The sequence below is a fragment of the Strix uralensis genome, chromosome 1, assembly GCF_047716275.1.
Source record: "Strix uralensis isolate ZFMK-TIS-50842 chromosome 1, bStrUra1, whole genome shotgun sequence".
Lineage (NCBI taxonomy): Eukaryota > Metazoa > Chordata > Aves > Strigiformes > Strigidae > Strix > Strix uralensis.
In genome coordinates, this window is record NC_133972.1 from 146,132,630 (window position 1) to 146,155,125 (window position 22,496).

Sequence of the window (22,496 nt, forward strand, 5' to 3'; positions counted from 1 at the left end):
TGTTACAGTACTATCAATTTTGTGTCTACATGTAACAATGACTAACAAAAGGAAGAATTATCAGATGTATAGTTTGTGGAACTTCATTGCAACCCATGACATTCAGAAACCAACTTCTTTGCTGTTATTTTTCCTAGGGTTTTTTTTGCTACAACCTCTGAACAAAGACTTCACAACTGGACAAGTCTTTCACAGTCAATAATTTATTTTGACTCATTCAAGGTAATGGTGATGTGTATTACTAGCTTGCTTGGTGAAGGTGAAGTTAAGATTTAGTCAAATCATTAGTTCCTAATTATTTTTTGTATTCTGTGATTCTCCTCTTTTGTCTCATTGTCATAATATTTAAACAAGCCTTGAGTTCTTTTAATCAAAGAGCCCAGCGAACTGCCAGATTTTTCTTAATTCAAGATACTGAAACTGCTAACTTTATGATACTATTTAGTTCTTTTACCTGACTCTCTTTCCACACAGTGAAGAGTATCTCCTTTTAACTGTAAACTCCTAGTGGAGATATTTAACTCAAGAATTCTGCTTAAGAATATTTAATGGTCTGCAAAAAATCAGGCTGAAAAGGTCTAAATCACAGACAACAAAAATGACCATTGCAGCAGCACCACACTTTCCACAGAAGTGCTCAATTTTTAGAGTGGCCTACAATATTTCCATGTTTTCAAATATTTCAAAAACTTCAAATCTGACATCATTCCAAATATGTCAAAATTAAGATAATATCTAATTCAAAAGCATGAATTCAACAGCAGTATCATTGAACTATTTCTCACTTGTAGTATAAGAGATTATTTAGTTTGAGTAAAAGTGAACAAAAAGCTGAAATTATTTCACATGAGCTGCATAGCTGCAGAATAATTTATCAACAGGAAGATTAAAGACATTCACTGAATAAGTAAAAGACGAATCTCCTCTGTTATTTTTCCAGTTCATTTGACTTTATTTCTATCATGCCAAAAAATTACTGATGTAAAAGCTATAGTTTTCCAATGGTACTTACCACAAGAGTAGTCATACCCTGTATTCAGTCTTGCATGAATAAATTTCTGACCATTAAACTGGCATTTAAGCATTGTTTCATAAATAAATATACACACAGAAGTTGTAGGTATCTATGACTGGATGACAGAAAAGTCATTTGAAATGTCATCTGAGAATGTAGACTCCTTTTAATACATGCACTGGTATCAGAAACTCAAGAAAACAACCAGCCAACCATCTTTCATCTTTTCCGGTAGATATTCTTAGTGCAATATATACAAAATGAAGAAAACCATCTTGTTTTGCCCAAAAGAAAACATGGAATATTTGCAGTACAAAGGAGTAGAGAATGTGTGTGTGTGTTGTGTGTATAAAAACTATACAATCTAAAGAAATCATTGATTTTTCAGTTCTGTACTCAAGGAATGAGATTTGCATTGTAAGTTTTACACCTACTAATACAAGAAAGAACATATTGCATACTGAATGCATTTTTAGAAATGGGCTAATCCAGTCGAAATCAGGCACACACATTTTCATATATTCACGTGTAGAGGTTTAAAAGCACAGCCAGACTTACAATACTTCATATATGCTGTAGCTATGGACATATAGTAAACTATAGGAGTTAAGTCACCAGCCTGTGGGAAAATACAAAATTTTGGTGATAATACCAAGATGGCACTGCACCCCACTTGCACTGATAAAGACTATAGAAGTGCCTGCAAAAACTCTGATGGGTGACACATCCATCAAGTAGTACAAGTTGGGAAGCCAAAACTTACAAATTGGACTGTCTGAACTGAAGACACTGAGTTCATAGCTACCTGTTTCAAGTAAGAAACACAGAATGATTTGCTCTAATTTCTAGTCAGAATAATTACAAAGTATGCGTAAAACATAAACCACTTTACTATTATTTGTATTTGCAAGTAAGACAATCTTCTTTCCCTAGTGTCTGCAAAGACAATACTCCAAAATCTATAAAACTTTACCCACCAGTATTTGCTGAAACACCCTGCAACTTTACTTCAGTTTCCTGTTTTTTTAAAAGAAGTGTCAGTTCAACAAAGTAGACGTTAGCGACTTCTGAGATGAAATATTATTGAAAAGTTTAATTTGTTCTCATAAGAAAAGAAAATGAAGGAAAGAAGCAGATCTGAGTTACAGACCAAAGGGCAGTTCTATTCTTGGTAAAATGATATCATATTTACACTTCAGCAAATGAGATTAAAATTGGCTCAGCTCTCAGAAAACTTTTAGACACGTTGTCAGTAATACTTTTTCGCAGTGCATGTTAGATCAGCATGCAGTTACCATGCATTTTAATGACAGGGTATATTTAAATTATGCTGTTGAAACTGCACACACACATTGCAGAAAAAGACATATGTAACAAAAGATCAGTGTTCTCACCTTAAGGTGATATCACTACATCAAAAGAAAGAAGCAAGGAATAAAGCAAAAACAAATAACTATTATGTTTTGTTAGAAATACTGTACAAAAATGTCAAGGTCTTGCATAAAATACATAATATATCACTTATAGTTGTGTTGTTTCAAGGGCAATAACTAAATCAATTGAATTAGTCCTCCCCCCCAAAAAAAGTTTAAATTTAGCTTAACTGATGGACACCTATTTTAATAACAGAGTTTGCTCACTGGCAAACCAAGGGCAGATAAGTGTAAATATTCCAAGTTGTGAATTTAAAAATTAATCTTCAAAGCTGTTATTGAAATAATCTTCAAGTTATGTCAAAGGTTCAATACTCTTACAGAAAATAATGTTAGCATAAAATGTTTTACACTTAAGCTTTAATACAAAAAGTCAAGAACACTAGGTAACATGGATTCAAAATTCAACATTGTATTATCTTACTAGAACTACTGACAATCCATTTTTAGCAAAAAAAACATAGCCCAAAATAACATGTTATGATATTCAAGCAGTCACAATTTGTTCTTGCACTGATTTTGAAATGGCATGTACCTATCAAGAACATTATGCTTGTATTCTTATTGGTTTGGCTGGGCAGGGAATGTTCCATGTTGTCCGGCTGTCTGGCTCACTAATGTTCTTACCTGAGGACTGGGACGGTGGTTCACAAAATTATCCTCATGTAAAATTTAAGGAAAGATGCAATTTGCTGCTGAAGAGTTGGACTATCACCAAATCTATCACCTAGATCTTAGCTGAGCTAAGTTTAGAGTCAGAATTTTAAAAAAATTATTACACGGTTAGTATTGGAGTTCAGACTTTCTAGCACAGAAATGAGGCAAAACGGCAACAACTTCTGGCATGTAAATTTTCCTTTTTTGTTTTTTATTATGTTAAAAATAGTATTTTAAACAGTAATTGTTCTCACACTGACTTGAAGAAAGACTTCTCAGAAGTAACTATTAATGCTCATGACATTTGGGGATACTTGGTGTGTAATATGTTCTTCCATCTGGGGGGGAGTTGACAAATAAAACATTAATTTCTATTTTCTTCCAAATATACCCGCTTTTAATATAATGCAATCAATTATGATTGGAGTTTAATTTTTTTGAAATAATTGTTTTTCATTTAAAAAAGGTGAATACTGGTAATATTTTAATACTTTGCCTCTCTTTAATCTGTTTGGTTCTGAACTTGTAGAAATGTTTTATGCAGCAGGCCCTCAAAATTAATAACATTTTATCAGTACTCAATAAAGAGGCTTAATTGTGACTAATGTACTCTATCTGTAGACTATGTCACATCAAATTCCTCTTTTAGCTCCATTAGTTTGAATCTTGAGGAGCTACATATGTCAAGAGAATTAAAACAGTTTGGACTAACAGAAAATCTGAAAAGATTAAAACAAAAATATGCAGCAAAACTGTAATGCTCTTCCAGCAGAGAGAGAGCTGAAACTGAACTTCTCATAACTCAAGCCAGTTGCCTAACCTTATTTTGTTCTTTGGGGGTTAAGAGGAAGAATCTCTGCTTTCTCAGTTTCTTAAGCCTTCAGAAAAAACTACTGGTCTAATGTGGAATCAAAACATTAAAAAAACTACCTTTGGTTAAATGCCCCCCCCCTCATTTATCCCTAATCAAAACTGCTGCTTAGGCTGTATAATGTTTTTGTTGGTGGTGATTGGGTTTGGGGTTTTTTTTGGCAGAGTTATAGCAAAAAAGAAAAATTAAAGGGAGAGTCCAACTTGACAGTGCAACTTGACTTAGTGGCTGGAAAAACTATAGACATTTACTTAAGAAAACTACAGAATGGTACCCTTAAACTTCTTGTGAGGATAGATATGTTTTGTAAACATCTTTACTCTTCCCTACTGTACTCCACTATTACAGAACTTCACTGATACTCCTCTAATAGGGAGCTGTCAACGATTGATATAAGATACTGTATTTCACCCATGTTACTGATGAGGATTTGTCTGCAAGGCTTCTCACTGAATGTTTCCTGATGGTACAAGACCTTATGTATAGCTTTTGTACAAAAATATTTACTAATAAAATAGACCACTGAGTCAATTTCAACAGCTCAAAAATTTACTATTCACTCTTACTCTATTACTGATAATTAATATATAAACAGTAGAGATCACATATAAATCTGATTACATCTTAATTATAAATTTTGAAGTAAACTTGGTTAGAAGTTCATCTGAGCATTAAAATAAGTACATTTGCCATTTATTTGTAAAGGATGACATTAAAATAAAACAAATGTGTTGTTAATATTGTATAGATTTAGTCAGCATCCTATACACATCCATTCTATCTGTATACCAAGAAGTTTGTAATGTACCCCTTTAAACTGCAAAACATGTTTTGGAAATAAACTTGTATAGCAGTTTTAAGAAAAGACAACAACTGGTCTTTTTCTACTTAGTACGTTTGGTTTAGGGTTGTGAAAGACCAGGATGCCAACAGTTGGTCCATTTTCAGAAGTCTCCATTTTAATGAATCATTGAATGTGTTTGGTAATATATCAATGAATCACAGAAAATACTGTGGCACCCCATGCAAATGTCACTGGGTATTTTCATTGGGTTTGCTACTGTCATGATACTTGTATTCAGAATGTCCCTCATATTTTTACACCATTAGTGTGATGTCTCTTTCTGCCATTCACTCTTCCTTATCCCCAGCAATAAGCATGGATCATGCATTTCAAGACACTTGGGAAACAAATTTAAAAATACAGCAAAAACAAGTGAGTAATAAATGAGTAGTAGGGGGAAGATGAACATTGTACATATTTATGCATAACGAAATACTCATTGAGGGATTATCTTTTTTTTCAGAGCAACAAAATCCCCCCAGGAGACTTTTGATCATGATGCTGCAGGACTTAATTTCTCTGTTAATATCCCCAAAGTTGGTTCCTATCAAGTTACTGCTATAACTTCTTTCAATTGTTTGTCCTTCTGAAGACAAAGAGGCACATCATAATCTCTCCTCAAGACTGCTAGAGAAGCAGGTAAATCCTCATGCACAAGATGAGAACATATTACTTTTATGAGATTCCTGCTGTACTCTTTGTTTTGTAATCCCAGCACTGTTTGTGATTTTAACATATTAATCACAGAGAAACAAATGGTAAACTGTCACATATTTCTGACCAAATGAGTATATATACTTCTGTGCAGATGAAAGTGAAAATTATTTCATACATTTACAATTGAACAAAAAATTAAAAAAAAAAAATATTTATCCTTTTTTATATAGTCATCTCTCCCAAGAATATTCAGTGGTGTTAATTGATGGTAACTTAAGGCCACAAGGCCACAGTTTAGTTTAATGAGTTTATTTTTTTTTTCATCACCAATGCAGATATGACAAGTCTTTAAGAATCAGTTTTGTTCCCAACTTGACTCAAGTTAATGCAACTCCAAATGTATAAGTAAATGCAGAATTCAACCAGCATGAGTTTTATGTACCTAAGAATTGCCATGCTTTAATATATCTGTGTGGAAGAAACTCATGCATCAAAAGGTTTGGAAGGCTGAATATCTACCAGATTGTAAAATTAATGTTTTGGACTGCTGCATAGATTGATTCCTTTGTCTCTTACATAGCAAAAGAAGTGAAGACGACCTTGCTGACATGCTGGCCAACATGCCCAGTTTAGCAAACATGAACCACTTCCCTTTGCAATTAAAGTTTTGGTTTGGTTTGGTTCTTTTCAACTCGCTAGCTGATACTCTAAACTAAGAGATGTCCCCTGCTTTTCCTTAAGTTATCAATTAACTTCTCTGTACTGCTGTGAACATATGATTTTTCTTTTAGTGAAATATATTGCCTCTTACAAAGCTGCCACTAATGTGTCTTTAAAAGGCTACTAGTGACTGGCATAGCAGCACCTTCTCCTCAAGGATCAGTCACTGAAGCTGTATAAAGAGCCTAAGTCTCTCCACCCTGCAGATAGGATCATAAACATACTTTTGAGCATGGCTCGCTCACTAGGCATTTACTGCTATTGCACTGCATGTTCTAAGGTCCTTTAACTTCCTAAACTAAGGGATGTGTGATCAACCCACCTCCCCTTAGGGCAGCCCCAAAATCTGCTTTGCTTTATTGCTTTTCAATGCAATAATGCATGTGCCAGTGGAATAAAATGATTTTTCCAATCCTGCCAGCATTTTGGGTAGCCTCTTGCCTAAACTCTAAATGATAGAAAAATCATTCATGTCAGTTACTTTACAAAAAAAGAATAATGAAAGATGACACATCAGGCTGGGGTGGGTAAATGGGAAATAAAGGAGTATTTCCCCCCCCCCCCCCTAAAAAGAATTTTAGAGAAGTAGCAGAAACATATTTCAATAAACTAAATGTTGGCTATGTAGTGACAGTACTATTTTGTTATTGTTTGCGTTTCAAGAAAAGTAAATTTTTCTAAAAACACAAGATAATCTTTATTGTGTTTTAACTGGAATGAGTCCAACAAGCACTTCAAATCTTAATCCCAGATACATTTTCTTATTTGTGTTCTAATACTCTTTTTTTTTTCCTGCTACATTTTAAAATTTTGTCATAGTATAGAGTTGTTTGTAAGTGTCTTTTAATAGCTGTTTCAGAAAGTTTCTCTACGTTCAGTCTGTCAGTAAAATCAGACACTGCTGGCCTTACACAACTCCAGAACTACGAAGGGCATGCAAAACTAATCCAATTTTACTGCATGTTAAAATGACCACACCTGGTCTTTTGCTACTGGAAACCATTAAATGAATAGGCCCAAGGAGTGTGCTAAATTTTTTTTCAATGAGGATAAGAAAATTCACACTAAAGATTTTCCAGCAAGAAAAGACTCTTTCCACTGTGAACATTTCATGAATTCTTGCCAATTTTGAATAGGTTTCTCCACTACCACATTGATAACCTTTTGGCCCTTTCTTTAGTTAACCCTGAAACATTTTCTTTACAATCACTTGCCCAAAGGCAGACAGCAGTTAGGCAGGTGACCACCTGCTACCATGAAATACAGAAGATAAAAAAAGAAAGGCAAGGAGAGAGAGAAACATTTTATCTCCCCACCTGAAGCTGGAACACTATTTGGATATCCCAGTTACCCTGCTTCATATGTTATAAAGTTTTTCCAGCTCTATTTTACCCTGCTTGAAACAGAAAAGTCAAGAGCAGTTCAGTACTGGTTACTTACTCAATTGTGTTCCTGTCCACTTTTCCTGTCATATTAATGCCATAGAACTGCTGCATGGCAGCTACAGCTGATTGCATGGTTTCTGCAGAGCGCAACACCGACATTCGGGGGTCAGTTGGTGGAAGGTAGCCATACTTTTGTAACCATACCTGCAATGACAAGTGCAATGGCTATTAAATAGAAATTAGAGGTAAATAAAATGTTCCTTAGTAATTAGTTTTGTACCATATATAATGAAACTTCTAATTCAACAAGCATAAATCCTGTTAGTTTGGGTTTGGTTTTGGTTTGTTTTTTGTTATTTGTTTTTTTCAGAGAATAAATTCTTTGGGGCTTATATTTCATCTCCTTTATTAAAGATTCTGCTATTTTAAGACTTACAGTGTTTTCTACCCAGGAGCCAGCTCTCTTTATTATCTGTAACTGCCTGCATCAATTATTTATTTAATGTATTTATTTGAAGTTGCAATTTAAGCACCTAACCCTGGCTCTAGACACTTCAAGAAATTTTTAAATCAGAAAAAATATAAAATCTATAATATATGCCACATATAATTGACTATCCACATGGTACATAATAATATTCATCAACTACCATAATAAACCCTCAATAGCTCTCACACAGTTATACTATACTGTTATCGTCTCTCAAAGAATATGAAAGAAAGGGTGGGGAGACATTCAGCTTTCTGAGAAGAATATCCAAATCACATATTTATAGGCAAAGCAGGCAGCCAGGAGATAGTGAAGTAGCAGTCTGTCTCCACTTTCAGGAAACTCCCTGATAAGAGGCTCTTCCTTTTTAAATCAAGATGGATTTAATGCCAATTGTTTATGCTCTCCTCTTAATTGTGTAGAAGTGAGAGGGAGAAGGCATGGGCCAAATAACTGAGAGCTTTATGGATTAAAGCCAATATCTTAAGAACACCTGGAAAACCCTATGAAACATGCTGCAGTTACCTTAATGGTTCTAAGCATTCTCAAAATCTAGCCTATACAAAGCACAGTGTAAGACCTTTGAAGCAATGAGACCACTGATACATCTTTAAAAATGTCTTAGCTTCTCATTTAAGGACCAGAACTACTCACTAGAATGAAAGGTACATATCTTGCCAATCTACAAGACACAGTTAAATTGTATTGCTGCAGCCTCACCCTCTGAGTAACAAAATACTTGTAACCCCATAAATCTGATCTTCTGTTCTATTAAAAAAAAAAAAAAATTAAAAAGTTAGTTCAACCACATCTTTCAATCGTATCACATCCCGGCTCACAGATTCTGAATCATTACATTAATGAATGTTATCCACCCACTCTCCCTTTACAGTGTGTTGTAGGTTCTGTCTGCCTCATACAACACTTCTGGGTTTTTTATCTGTTTATACACACTGTTTATACACAGTCTAACACCAAACTGGTGTCTGCAGTTTTCAGCCCTAAGTTCAGCTTTCAGAGTCCACCCAATTCAGCTCTGTAGCAGATTAACCATGTTGGTGGTGCACTCCTCTTTTATAGACCCAGTGAAGAACCTCAAGATGGATGAATTCACTGCTGTGGTTCAGTTTACTAACACTGAACATGTATTATAGGTGAACATTGACTCAATGTAAATAAAAGATCAAACTGGCAATAAAGATACTGGAAATCTTCAGTTTATGAGTTCAGATATTACTAATCTAAACAAGGTTTACCTTCCCATAGTGCAGTTCAGACATGATCTCAACAATGTTTGTGAGCTCTACACAACAGGAAGATACAGTACACACAGGATTAAGACCCAGCCTAACCTCTTTCACCTTCATACTCTCTATATAGAGGAGCCATTCAGAATAAGAACAAAATTGTGTTTGATAGGAAGATGCTCTTATTTCCAGTATAAATGAATTGCTACAATCAGTACCTGCATCCAACTTTACATACTCCTGATTTCTTGCACTCTTCAGCTTCAAGGGTAAACTTGTGAACACTAAGTTTGTGCTAGATTTGGATCATCACATAAATAATTTAGTTAATGTGTCACTTTGCACAGGAAATCTGTTTTTCTTTCCATTATTAGAAGACAGCTCTGAAAGGCCAGCTAGAGCTGGAAGGCTGGCAAAAGAAATGCAATATGTGAAAACAAGACCATGGAAGTAAGTTTGACACAGAGTGAGCTGATTTCAATGTAGCATGTAGAGTCCATTTGAATTAATATTTACAATGAGTATATTTAAGAATGGGTTATTTTGAGATTGATCTTCTCAAGACAGTGATATTAAAACAAATTATCAGTCAGGGAAGAAAAACAAGCGTGTCACTGTTGTCTAAAATGATGCCACCTTCTTCCCACCTTCTCAGTATGAATTTGGTATGCAGACACAGAGCAGAGTTTTTCATTAATCTCTTTCGGGTGCTAAGGGCACATAAAATTGCTTGGTAGGCCTGTGAGGCCACCTATCACTACTCAAAACCATCCTCACTGTGGCATAACTGAAGGAAACAAGAGGTATGGCATTACAAGTAAACAAATTTATCAGGAGCTAAACCTTCAGATATCCATATTAGAAAAGCTATAAAAAGAGAGAGAGAAAAAGTAGCTTGGGGAGTATTGCTCATGGGAGAAGTGGAGTAGAGAGGACAAACTGGAATCTAGTGCCACTGCAGACACGGAAAAGGAACAGAGAGGTGGCTCAGAAACAGCAGGAGAGGACAGTGTAGCCTTTCCCCTTCTAAAAAGACTTATATACAAATTAAATACAGGATGCTTGATAGTCACTTCCTATCATTGAACAAAGGAAGTAGACCACCTGGGTCTTCCCTCACCCTTCAAAATAGAAATCAGAAGACACAGTCAACATACCAGAAAGTCAGATGACACTCTGAAAACAAGTTTCGTTTTTTGAAAATTCAGACGGTTTGACCTACAAGTTTAGTAACTAGTGAATGCTTGAGAGCTAGGGTTCTGTCCTTGTGAGAAAGGATCACAAAACAAGGTAAGAAACAACAAATCTGTTTCCTGTTGCATTCCTCAGATTCCTAGTTTTCTATTAACAAATTTTGAAGAACCTTGTCTCAGTCTGCCAGCTACCTGAAATATGCCCCTCAGATTCTCTTGTGCATAGTCAAAATGCTGGGAACTATGGAGGAGAAGCTTAACTTTAGTTAAGTCCAAAATATATAGGTGGGTAAAACAGCAAAGAGGAAAAGAGACAGAATGAGGCAGACACAGAAGGAGAACAAAGGAAATTTTCTCACAGCCTCATAATTTTGAGGTAACCTATTAAAGAAATTATGACCATGAGAATTTCCCTTCCCTCTCTACTGAAATTAGATGTCTCTCTGCCTTAATGCACTTGAGCAATGACAATGCATTGTTGGCAAGCTATCTATCATCCTGAGGAACTCATCTGTCTCGGAACAAGGAAATAGTGAAGGAGATCCATCTAACATGTAATGTCTTAGGTACTAACTAAGACCCTTTTCATAGACTCCAAAATCAGTGATGTGTCCCATTCCTTTAAACAGTTTAGGAAGATAAAATATTGCTACCTCAAGTGAAGTTTTTGGGCAGGACTTTCTTGTCCTGCAGCAAAATGAAAGCCATGGTAACCACAGAAAAACACAGCTGGAAGACAACGACTTCCACCACTTCCCTCTCTATTACAGTGCTTTACTACCCTACTGCTGTGAAGTTTGCCATAGAGTTGAATCTCCTTTACTATAATTTAAGCCTGTAACTTCTCATTTTACCTGCTGCTGGTGAGGGGAAGTGATTGTTCCTTTCCCCTCTGCAGCAGTCTTTTATATATTTGAACTCTCTTATGTGAGTCACTCTTTCTAATATTTTTAAATAAGCTAAAGAAACCTCTTGTTTAATCTTATTTCATTGTCCACATTAACCTCCAGGAAACTAGAAGCTAAAATGTATGTTTACTAAGAATCTGCTTGCACTAATTTGTATGTTAGTTCCCATTGTTAGCCTATTAACAAACACTGGAGTTCAGTTGACATGCTAGGAGTAATTCAGAAGAACATGGACACTCAAACACTTCATTTTTAAAAAAAAAATAAAAACAAAAACATAAATAAAATTAGCCTAAAAATATTTTTTCTCACTAATTGAACTTCAGGGCTTATGTCCCATTTATCTATACATTTTAAAACCATAAAACCATGCTTTACACACATTTGTTTCCACCAGAAAAATTCCTTCACCATAATTCCACCTTCTCTTTTCATAATTGTAAGGAAAAAGATAAAGAGAATTCATTGGTGATGAAAGCTGTAGAGATGCTAGGAGTTTGTTAGGGACCTGCCACTTCTGCAAGAGTCCATATAACCTGTAAGTGCTCAGCACATGAGCTGTATCACCTTCCAGATTTTGGATGTCATTGACTAGAAGCCTAAGGTTTGGGGGGTTTCTGACATGATGAAAAGAACTTTCATTTTAGTTTATAACTGCTACTAATGCTATGCTTATATGGATCATCTGGCCATGGAATTGATAGCACTTTGTCACATGTCTGTATGTTTGTCTCATCTGAAGGATAAAGCATGGGCTAACTTAAAGTGTATTAAATACACCAATGGACTTCAATCATTTGGATTTTGCTAGTTTGGGAAGAGTGCTTTTAAAAACAGTATGTTGACACCACACTGTTACCAAGAACAAAGAAAACCTGTATCATCATTAAAGCTTAAGCAAAAATATTATGAAGATAATCAGAGTTTCAGAGAGCTTACTGATTTCTAAGATAGATGAGAATTTTTCAACAAATTATTAATGTTCCTGAATGACAGTACATAGTATAAACTACAGTACAATTATGTTCTATGAACCTGAAAGATTAGTAAATCAGTCTAATAAAGCACAGATCAAAACAATTTCATAAACACCTTCAGTAGTGCAGCTGCATATAACTATTATTCATATATTTCCGTTCCTTTTTTAGATGTCATGCAAACAAAATTCCTATCTCTATTGAGTAAAAATGTGAGATTTCATAATTTCAAAATATTTTGACTTTTGTTTTTTAATACACTTCCACCTAAGACATTATAAGTGAAATGATTTAAAATGTCTGAGTAATTCAGATATATATTTTCAAAAAGCATACATTTAAGAATCTAACTTACACTGATCACTACAGGATTTAGCAGCTCAAGTGCTGACACCATTTTGAAAAGATATTTAAGGCTTTTACTATGGTATGGATAAATAAGCTAACTCCAGAACTAGTATCCATATGACCAGGTCATTTCTCCATTTAGGCCAATTAATCGTGGCTAATGGGTTTTTTTTAATTACAGAGCTAACTACTGCAACTAATACTGACTTTTCAGTGACCGGGGAGGTCCCAACAGATTGGAAATCGGCCAATGTGACGCCCATCTATAAGAAGGGTCAGAAGGATGATCCGGGAAATTACAGGCCTGTCAGCTTGACTTCAGTGCCCGGGAACCTGATGGAGCAGCTCATCCTGAGTACCATCATACAACATATGAGGGACAACCAGATGATCAGGCCCAGTCAGCATGGGTTTATGAAAGGCAGGTCCTGCTTGACAAACATGATCTCCTTCTACGACAGGGTGACCTGCTTATTGGATGAGGGAAAGGCTGCGGATGTTGTCTACCTTGACTTTAGTAAAGCCTTTGACACCATTTCCAACAGCATTCTCCTGGCAAAACTGGCTGCTCGAGGCTTGGATGGGCACACACTTTGCTGGGTAAAAAACTGGCTGGATGGCCGGGCCCAAAGAGTTGTGGTGAATGGAGTAAAATCCAGTTGGCGGCCGGTCACGAGTGGTGTCCCCCAGGGCTCGGTTTTGGGGCCACTCCTATTTAACATCTTTACTGATGATCTAGATGAGGGGATCAAGTGCACCCTCAGTAAGTTTGCAGATGACACCAAGTTGGGTGGGAGTGTTGATCTGCTCGTGGGTAGGGAGGCTCTGCAGAGAGATCTGGACAGGCTGGAGCGATGGGCTAAGGCCAACTGTAGGAGTTTCAATAAGGCCAAATGCCGGGTGCTGCATTTCGGCCACAACAACCCCCAGCAGTGCTACAGGCTTGGGGAGGAGTGGCTGGAGAGCTGCCAGTCAGAGAGGGACCTGGGGGTGTTGATTGACAGCCGGCTGAACATGAGCCAGCAGTGTGCCCAGGTGGCCAAGAAGGCCAATGGCATCCTGGCTTGTATCAGAAATAGCGTGGCCAGCAGGGACAGGGAAGGGACCTTACCCCTGTACTCGGCACTGGTGAGGCCGCACCTCAATTACTGTGTTCAGTTTTGGGCCCCTCACTACAAAAAGGACATTGAATTACTTGAGCATGTCCAAAGAAGGGCAACGAAGCTGGTGAAGGGTCTGGAGCACATGTCGTACGAGGAGCGGCTGAGGGAACTGGGGTTGTTTAGTCTGGAGAAGAGGAGGCTGAGGGGAGACCTCATTGCCCTCTACAACTACCTGAAAGGAGGTTGCAGAGACATGGGGATGAGCCTCTTTAATCAACTAATAAGCGATAGGACAAGAGGTAATGGCCTCAAGTGGTGCCAGGGAAGATTTAGACTGGATATTAGGAAGCATTTCTTTACAGAACGGGTTGTTAGTTGTTGGAATGGGCTGCCCAGGGAGGTGGTGGAGTCCCCATCCCTGGAGGTGTTAAGAGTCGGGCTGACATAGAGCTTAGGGATATGGTGTAGTTGAGAACGGTCAGTGTTAGGTTAATGGTTGGACTAGATGATCTTCAAGGTCTTTTCCAACCTAGATGATTCTGTGATTCTGTGAACTTTATAGTCAGCCAGCCAGAGATAGACAGAAGTGTTTACATAGAGCATTATAGGGAATCTTCTGCTGTTTTTTCCTATCTCATATCTCTAATGCCACCAGTTCTTCACTGGTGATGTTTTGTCTTCTTACTAGAAGAGATTGATGTGAATTTACAGACTGGGTATATTGTGTATGGTATCTATCTAGTGAGAAAAATACTTCTAAAAAAAAGTATATAACAAGAACATATAGTCCAGTATAGTCTAAACTAGTCTATCAGAAATGTCTACAGAATGAGAACAAGAATTATGATAGATAATATAATAGCTTAATGGTTATGATTCATTTGCTACCTATGGTTGTAATTTGAGATAACTAAACCTTGACAGCTAAAAAAGAGCCTGCATGTTCAGAATACATTAGTCTGGAATGGCTTGAGCTCACAAACAAATCCACTTCTTGGAAATTGTATAGCAGGGTGGAAAAGATCTTAAATAGAAGGAATCACCTTCAGACCAAGCAACTATCTTGTTTGTCATTACGAACATGTCAAAAGAAAAAGTCAAAATACCAACTTGCAAAATGTAGTTCTCCAATGACCTAAACTAAAAAGTGACCAGCTTCTTTTCTTGTGAATTACTGTGACAACCCCCCAAAAAACAATTTAGATGAGGCATTGGCATAGACTTAGACACATTAATGATAGTAATCTTTACTGTGGATTACAGAATTTGTAACAAGAACTTAATAATTCAGAAAAGTCTGTGGTTGCAAACTGCACTACAGTAAATATTTAGATACAGTACTAGAAGTAGCACAGTTGGGCTCACAGTGGGCCAAAGAACAAGATAAATTAGGCCTCACTGAGTTCAGTGTTGCTGCAGCTAGATAGTTCAAAATTAGTTGAGGCATCTCCACTGTTCAAGTATGTATATGCTTATAGTTTTTTCTGTGTTACAGCTGCAAAATGTATATAAAACTGAACATCCATATTATATAAGACTCTGACAGTAGATTTACCAATACATGATCTTGTATGTCTCTTCCTACATGAAGTCAGGAGAAAGGGGACAGAGTCTGGAATTTGCCCACAAGTGTATGATGACTGATCTCCTCTTCCCAGTGAGAGGTAACTCCATTGCAAGAATCAAGACTGCAGCCCAAGGCCAGAAGCTCTGCCTGGTTAGTGACTTGAACCAAACTCAGAATCCAAGGAGTGGCAAGAGTAAAAAGGCAAAATATATTCAAAACTCTTTGTTGATTTCCTCTCGTTTATAATTCAAGTTTAGTTTAAATATTCTAAATCCTTTGCTTTATTGCCACACTTGTGCATGGAAAAAAAAAAAAAAAAAAAGTAGCTTCAGAGCAGCAGGAGTGGAAGCTGTAAAAGAACAGTCAGGAGCACCAGGACAGAGACATCTGAAGATCCCAGGCAGGCGAGGACCTACCCGTAAGTGGTAGATGTGGGATACGCACTGTGCTTGAGAGACTCTGAAATACACTTGGAACAGGGATCATACTACTGAGCTCCAAAGGCAGGAGTTACATTGTTCATTCACTACTTCTACTGACTGTCTGTACCAAGAGTGGGTTAGTGTTATAACAACTATGACACAAATCCTTGTCCTGGAAAGAAACTCCTTATACCTTGATCATTCCCTGTAACAGTATGCACATTTATAACCAACTGCAGAATGTGGACCTTATTTGTTAGCTGCTCAGGAAAATTTTCTCCAGTCACTAACAGAAATCTCTGGAGAGTCTGGCATGGACCCAGACCAGCGGAAACACTTCCACAAATAAAACTAACAGTTCCAGTAGATGTAAACACTCAAATCATAGAGCGCATGTTAGGGGACACTGCCTTTACATCTTACTAGAATTTCTGTACCTTCTAGGAAAATATGAAGTGCTTTACAGGGATAAGGGTGCTGTGTTGAAGAATCTGGCTGGATAAGTTATGACTGCTTCAGAAAAAAAAAAAAAAAAAGAAAAAAAAAAGAAAGTTCTAGGGCCATGAAGATGATTAAAGGATTGGAGCATTTCTCCTATGAGAAAAGACAGAGAGCTGGGACTGTTCAGCATAGAGAAGAGAAGAAAGGAGAAGGCTCAGGGGGGATCTTATCTATGTGTACAAATATCTGAAGGGAGGGAGCAGAGAAGGTGGAGCCAGGCTCTTTTCAGCAGTGCCCAGTGATGGGACCAGAGGCAGTGGGCACAATCTGAAAAACAGGAGGTTCCCTCTCAGCATAAGGAAACATTTTTTCACTGTGAGGGTGGTCAACACTGGCACAGGTTGCCCAGAGATGTCATGAAGATACTCAAAAGCCATCTGGTCATGTCCTGGGCAGCCTGGTCTAGGTGTCCCTGATTGAGTAGGGGGTTGGACCAGATAACTTCCAAAGGTCCCTTCCAACCTCAACTATTCTGTGTGATTCTGTGATTTTAGACTGAAGCTCCCAAAACTGTAATAGCCTGAAGAGTTGTAGAATCCTGCTCATACTGGCTCAAACCATGGAAAAGTCCCTGAGAGATTAGAAATCCAGGAAAGTCACTACTGATATTTTTTATACTTTTTTTCCCCCCAAGGTCTGTTGTTAATAATTGCTCTAAAATTACTCCAGACTACTTCTTATATGGTCATAAAAACAATCGATTCTTTTACTGTGTAAACTACTGTCAAACTGAAATGAAAGTATATTTTAGCTCACAAGAGAGGGTGCATAGGTGCACACAGGAACATGTCCTGAGGCTGGCTGATTTAAATTAGTAATTCTAACAGAATGTTCAGTTGACTCCATTGCAAAACCTTGGTTTGAAACAGACTGTTAACTTTGGCTAAGCATATTCTCCTTGCAAACTATGTTTAAGGTGACTGATATCCTTAGACAGACACTCTCCTCATGGAGAAGGGGAGACTTCATTTGGTATTATAACTCAAATACTTTTACCCAGTGTCATTCCAAGACCTCCAAGACAGGAAGAACTGTAGTCGTCTAGGAGGGAAAACATGCCTACATACTTACACTCCTAAACAGCCAGCATATTTCATGGACCCTCTTACCTTCAGCCTATAAGACATTGACACTGCTCCTAACATGAGGACAAAAAAAAGAACTGGCAGAGAATCAGGAAATATGAACATGCGAAAAACACTAATTATTAGTATTGACACAGTAGAAGTCAGATAGTTTGCTATATGAAGCAACAGAGTCCCATTATGCTACAATGAACAAGTTAAGAATGAGAGTCAATTCCTTCGTCAGAAATAGTCACTATTTAGTTCAATGTGAAATGAAGAAACAGTTTATAGGAAGGAGACTGAAAACCCCTATGCAGAAGGGGTGTTGAGTAATTTAATATTTTAAACAAGTTGAAAAGATAATGAGTAATTCTTAGTAGTTATCCACAGTCATTGAAAAAAATAAAAAAATAAAAATGAGGAGCCAGTCTTGGAGAAAACAAACTATCTAGCAGAGTGTTGCAAGATTAGGGGAAAAAAGTCCTCATGTTTGAAGACAAAAATAAGCCCCAGGAAGTTAATTCTCCACAGAGCTCTCTTTCTGCAACACCTATTCAATAACACATTTTGTTTATGAATTTCAAACTAAGGAGGAACTTGCATGCAATTTTGCAACTTTTTGCCTGATATCTAAGCAGTCTAGTATACATTTTGCAAGAATTGTGGTCTACTTCTCTGACAGCCATCATACTGTGTGATATGGAGATTGCCCACAAAATTCTATAACCTCCAGTCTATTTAAGACTCATTTTATTTGTCAAGCCTTTTACTTTCTTTGCCTCTTTTTCTCCTTCTCTGTGTATCTTCTGAGAGGTTACACATGTGTTCCCACCTGGAATAGCCTTGATCTTTGCTGGGCTTAGATTTTTCTTTTACTGTTTTCCATGGCTTGTTCTATATAACTGTGGAGTTCATTCAGATGCCTGGATCCCAGAACACCACTGGCCAGATCAAGGTGATTGGCATATATCAAAAAGAATGATGAGGCTGGAGTCAGAACAATCCTGGTTGAGCCACTGGCCCATTAGGTGTCCCTCGGAAAATCAGCTGGCTTTCATGGCAGCATAAATAAGAATGAGTGATGCTTTCCAACTTTCCTCAGCACAGCATTGCAATAATCCAGACAAGGCTTGGAACACATAAACCGCTACATAAATGCAACTGTCACTTGCTGATGTATCAAGGAAGGTAAGGTTTCAAAGTGACTCTTTCATCACATTCCAGATTACCCCACCTTGTCATTGCCTTGGTATTAACATCTTTGATCCCTACAGCTTTGCAATACCTCACCTGCAAGCTGATTATTTTGGTCTAATCCATATATATATTACTGGCATTATTTTGACTATGCTTACCATCACAGTGTTTTACTGCAGAATTGTTTCTTCTATTTCACTATTTCTAAAAGCAAGCAGGGAACTGGACACCAACCTGGGAAGCAGAATTTGCTATTTAAATCCTACAGTTTAGCACTTGCTTGGACTTTTTTTCTTCTGTTTTAGATTCCACAAAGGAAAGGCCTATCTCCCCTGACACACATATGCTAAACAACCAAAGCAACGCATTTCATCAGGAATTCATAAGGACTGCTTCACTACTTCCATTGCCATCCTACAAGCAGCAAAGTCTCAAAGTGATTGTCACTAGCTGGAAATGGCCACCATCATTTTTAGGCTCTAAGAATATCATTGCAGTCAATCATGTACTTCAAAAGAGAGGTATTCATATCAGTAAAATTTAACACCAATATAGGATTTTTCCTCATAGATTGCAAAATCATTAGTAGCAACAGCTACATCAGACAAATAGAAACTGTATATTACTATAAGACTAATGTACAAAATCTTGGTTATTTGGTATGTCTTCTATGGCACAATTATAAATTACATGCTGTCATGTAAAAAAAAAAAAAAAAAAGATACCAACAGTGTATTAACCAAAAATACATTAATCTCCACTGCCTTTTTTTTGTATGTCCCAATAGGTTGTTTCAAATTATCTTAAGAAAAGTACTAAAACTTTGTCCTAAGACATTTATATAGGAAATACATGAATACATAATGTACCAACAGATGGTGTTGTGCTACTTTAAAAAGGCTTGTAACAAAATCAAAAGGTCAAGCTACAAAGTTCCTTTGGGAAAATGATTATTCAAACCATATCTAACACTTGGTATTTGAATCCATTAGATAAAATAACTTTACCATTATAATTAATGTAGTTTTAAGTTTACATCAGTGAAGCAGATGAACTGCAAGCTAAACATCTACAGAAAATGTGACTTGGCCAAACCTTTTTTTTCCATATCACTTATATTTAATTTTTTTCATTATAATAGGGTTTTTTTCATTTTAAAGACATAAGAAATATAATATTTTGAATAATAAACACATCCCTTAAACATCCATGCAAATATTTCCGGTAGAGATATCAATATCATAAATATTCTTACATTATGATTAAACTAAAATTGCATTAAGCAAAATACTACAAATGCAACAACATATTGCATATCTTTTATGGATTTATATTTCATAGGTTTTTTTACTATACCTTTACAGATAGGACTGCATGTAAATTCATACTGTATTGCACATAAGCGGTGTTTGAAAGTCTGTGTCTCTAAAAAAATAACTGGCTATGCTAAAGTCAGCAGGAAAGCTGCTTTCAGTGGAAACGGGAGGTATTTAACTGAATCAGATAGTTCCTTTATTTCACTGAATGTTACTTTTTCACTTCCTATGCCTTTTCAGCAATTAATGATGTCACTACAACTTGAAATATAAGCTTTTATGGCATAGAATGTTTGTTTCCCATGGTCAAAAGAGTTTTTAAATATAAGTTAAAGCCACTTCTACATTGAAAATATCTTTTTTTCTGCCTTCTGCTTTTCGAAGTCAGATATCTAAGATGTAAAATTTAAATGCTGCCCTTCCTTGCTGGATATCTTTCCATATTTTAGAAATCCTTCTTTTTTACAATCAAGCTGGTATAAGGTTTGTGGTATTTTCAGTAATATAATAGCTCTGAAAAATCTGATTCATGTTTTCTTGCAGAAATCTGTCGATAGAAGGTGAACATGGATTTTATCAGTACATAAAATCTACAGATAGTATCAGTTTGTCACTTTCCACGGAGAGACAGGAAGAGAATGCAATGAACATCAAAAGTAATACTGTGGTTTCCCAAATTACTTTATTTGGTCCACACAGCAGAATGAAAACAACAACAAAAAAAGTAAATACAACACATCATTTGAAATAAAACCCTTGTAGCTTCTGCAAGGAGACAATGGAGCTAATAGAGAAGGAAGTAAGTAAAATCCATGGAAAGTATGATTTCTTTGGAGCAATGCATCCAGTTGGGAGAAAGAAAGGCAACATTTTAATTCAGCCACTCGCTTCCTGTTTTTCAATTAAGACAATCTGTTCCACTATGTAGTAACTCTATCTGGTCAGAAGCTGTAACCATGAAAAGGAAAAGGCAGTGCAGAAACCAGCTCGTCCTCTGTCCTAACCTCTTACTGTTTCTGACTTACTTCCCAGTTTTGAAAATGTTGGTCCAGTAGAAGAGTTTTCATGGGATATTGATCTGTAATTAATGTTTCCCACTTTCATTTCCAACCCTTCTTCAGAAAATGCCCATGGGAGATGACTCTGCCACAGGGAGGGCAGGGATCAATCAGAATCTAGCACTTCCATTTTTACATGCTTGCTTCTAATGATTCTCTCTGATAAGTTATGCAAATTACACCTGTCATTTTCCTGCTGTACATTTGGTTCAAATGGAGCCAGGCAGAGGTAACGACAATTCTGGCCAAACATTTTTACCTTTTTAAAAAAATAATCTTCAACAGTGATCACATACCTTTCATAAATTCTGTTTCAGCCTGGATCACGATAGGTGAATGCAGTAGCCTTTCTGTACAGAGTTCAAATCTTAATTATCAAGCAAAGGTGAATTTAGTACAGGTAAGATCCTATCCTTGTTTCAGATCACCACAGAATCTATCACAATTGACTCCTGCCATAGATGTTAAGGTAAAGAAAAAAGACAGAAAGTGTAGAGAAAGCTATCTTGCTTGCTTATCTTATAGAGACACATCAATTCTTAAGTAAAACATTCCTGTGTAGATTAGTGGCAGAATATGATGAACTTAGGTTAGCTGTATTAGCTTTCTGCTTTCATAAAGATAAAAAAGCCTTCATACTTCATTTGAGAAGGAAGTCTATTTTGCTTGCAGTACACTAATTCACCAGCTGTTTGTAATCCTTCTGCAAGTAGCAGAAAGACTGCATATATTTCGGTACATCTGCAACTCTCCTTTTATGTCATCCTCTAAACTCTATTTTTGTTAAAGGGCAGCATTACAAAAATAGAAGGGGGGAAGGGGAAGTGGTGGATTGATGCAAGTGAGGGATGTGACAAGGTGATTCCTGCAGGCAGTAAGGGACATACAGTAATTGTTTTAAAGCAAACCACGGGATTATCTTTTATTAGCTCCCCTATGTAATAGAACAATTTTAGCTTTGCTTAATTAGGACCTGATGCTGTGAATTCCTGGGTACTCGCAATAGCCACAGGTTCAGATGGATGCTTAGAGAACTCAGTACCTGGCAGAATTCAGTCAAGTGTCTCTAACAACCAACAGCAAGATTAGGATTTATCTATACTTTTATACGTATTTAAAAAATAAATTGCTAAAAGAAAAGAATTTCCTGACACTCATCACTGGTAACATTTATAAAGCTCAGACATTGTATAGGCTTTTTGGTATAAATACATTGTTTTTCTAGCTCAAACATGAAGACAGAATCAAAATAGCAGAAAAGGCCAAGGAAAAACATATGTGCATGCTTTTCCATTTTTTCCTTCTGAGAGACATGATCTTCCATGCAATTAAGAAGGATAATATGCAAAAAAAGTAACCTAGTATATTTTAGAAATTACATTTGCAATTGATAAACATAATAGGTCATGTATTCTCATAGCAATGTCATTAGTATGCTAATCCTGTGAACCTAATATTTAAGTATCCCAAGCAGCAATTTATTTGGTATTCACCTGTTTTCAGTTTAACCTAAGTTTTTT

At 36.6% G+C, this 22,496-nt stretch overlaps 1 protein-coding gene and 1 long non-coding RNA gene across 2 annotated transcripts in view; both read right to left on the minus strand.

Moving 5' to 3' along the window:
- The window catches only part of LOC141949933 (uncharacterized), a 730,729-nt gene that overhangs the window by 398,517 nt on the left and 309,716 nt on the right, over nucleotides 1-22,496 (minus strand). The gene's annotated exons all lie outside the window — the stretch shown is intronic.
- Nucleotides 1-22,496, minus strand: part of MMP16 (matrix metallopeptidase 16) — a 186,691-nt gene that overhangs the window by 88,446 nt on the left and 75,749 nt on the right. The window contains exon 2 of the mRNA XM_074884091.1: nucleotides 7,638-7,786. Coding sequence (XP_074740192.1) covers nucleotides 7,638-7,786 — 149 coding nt within the window. The remainder of the gene's footprint in view (nucleotides 1-7,637; nucleotides 7,787-22,496) is intronic.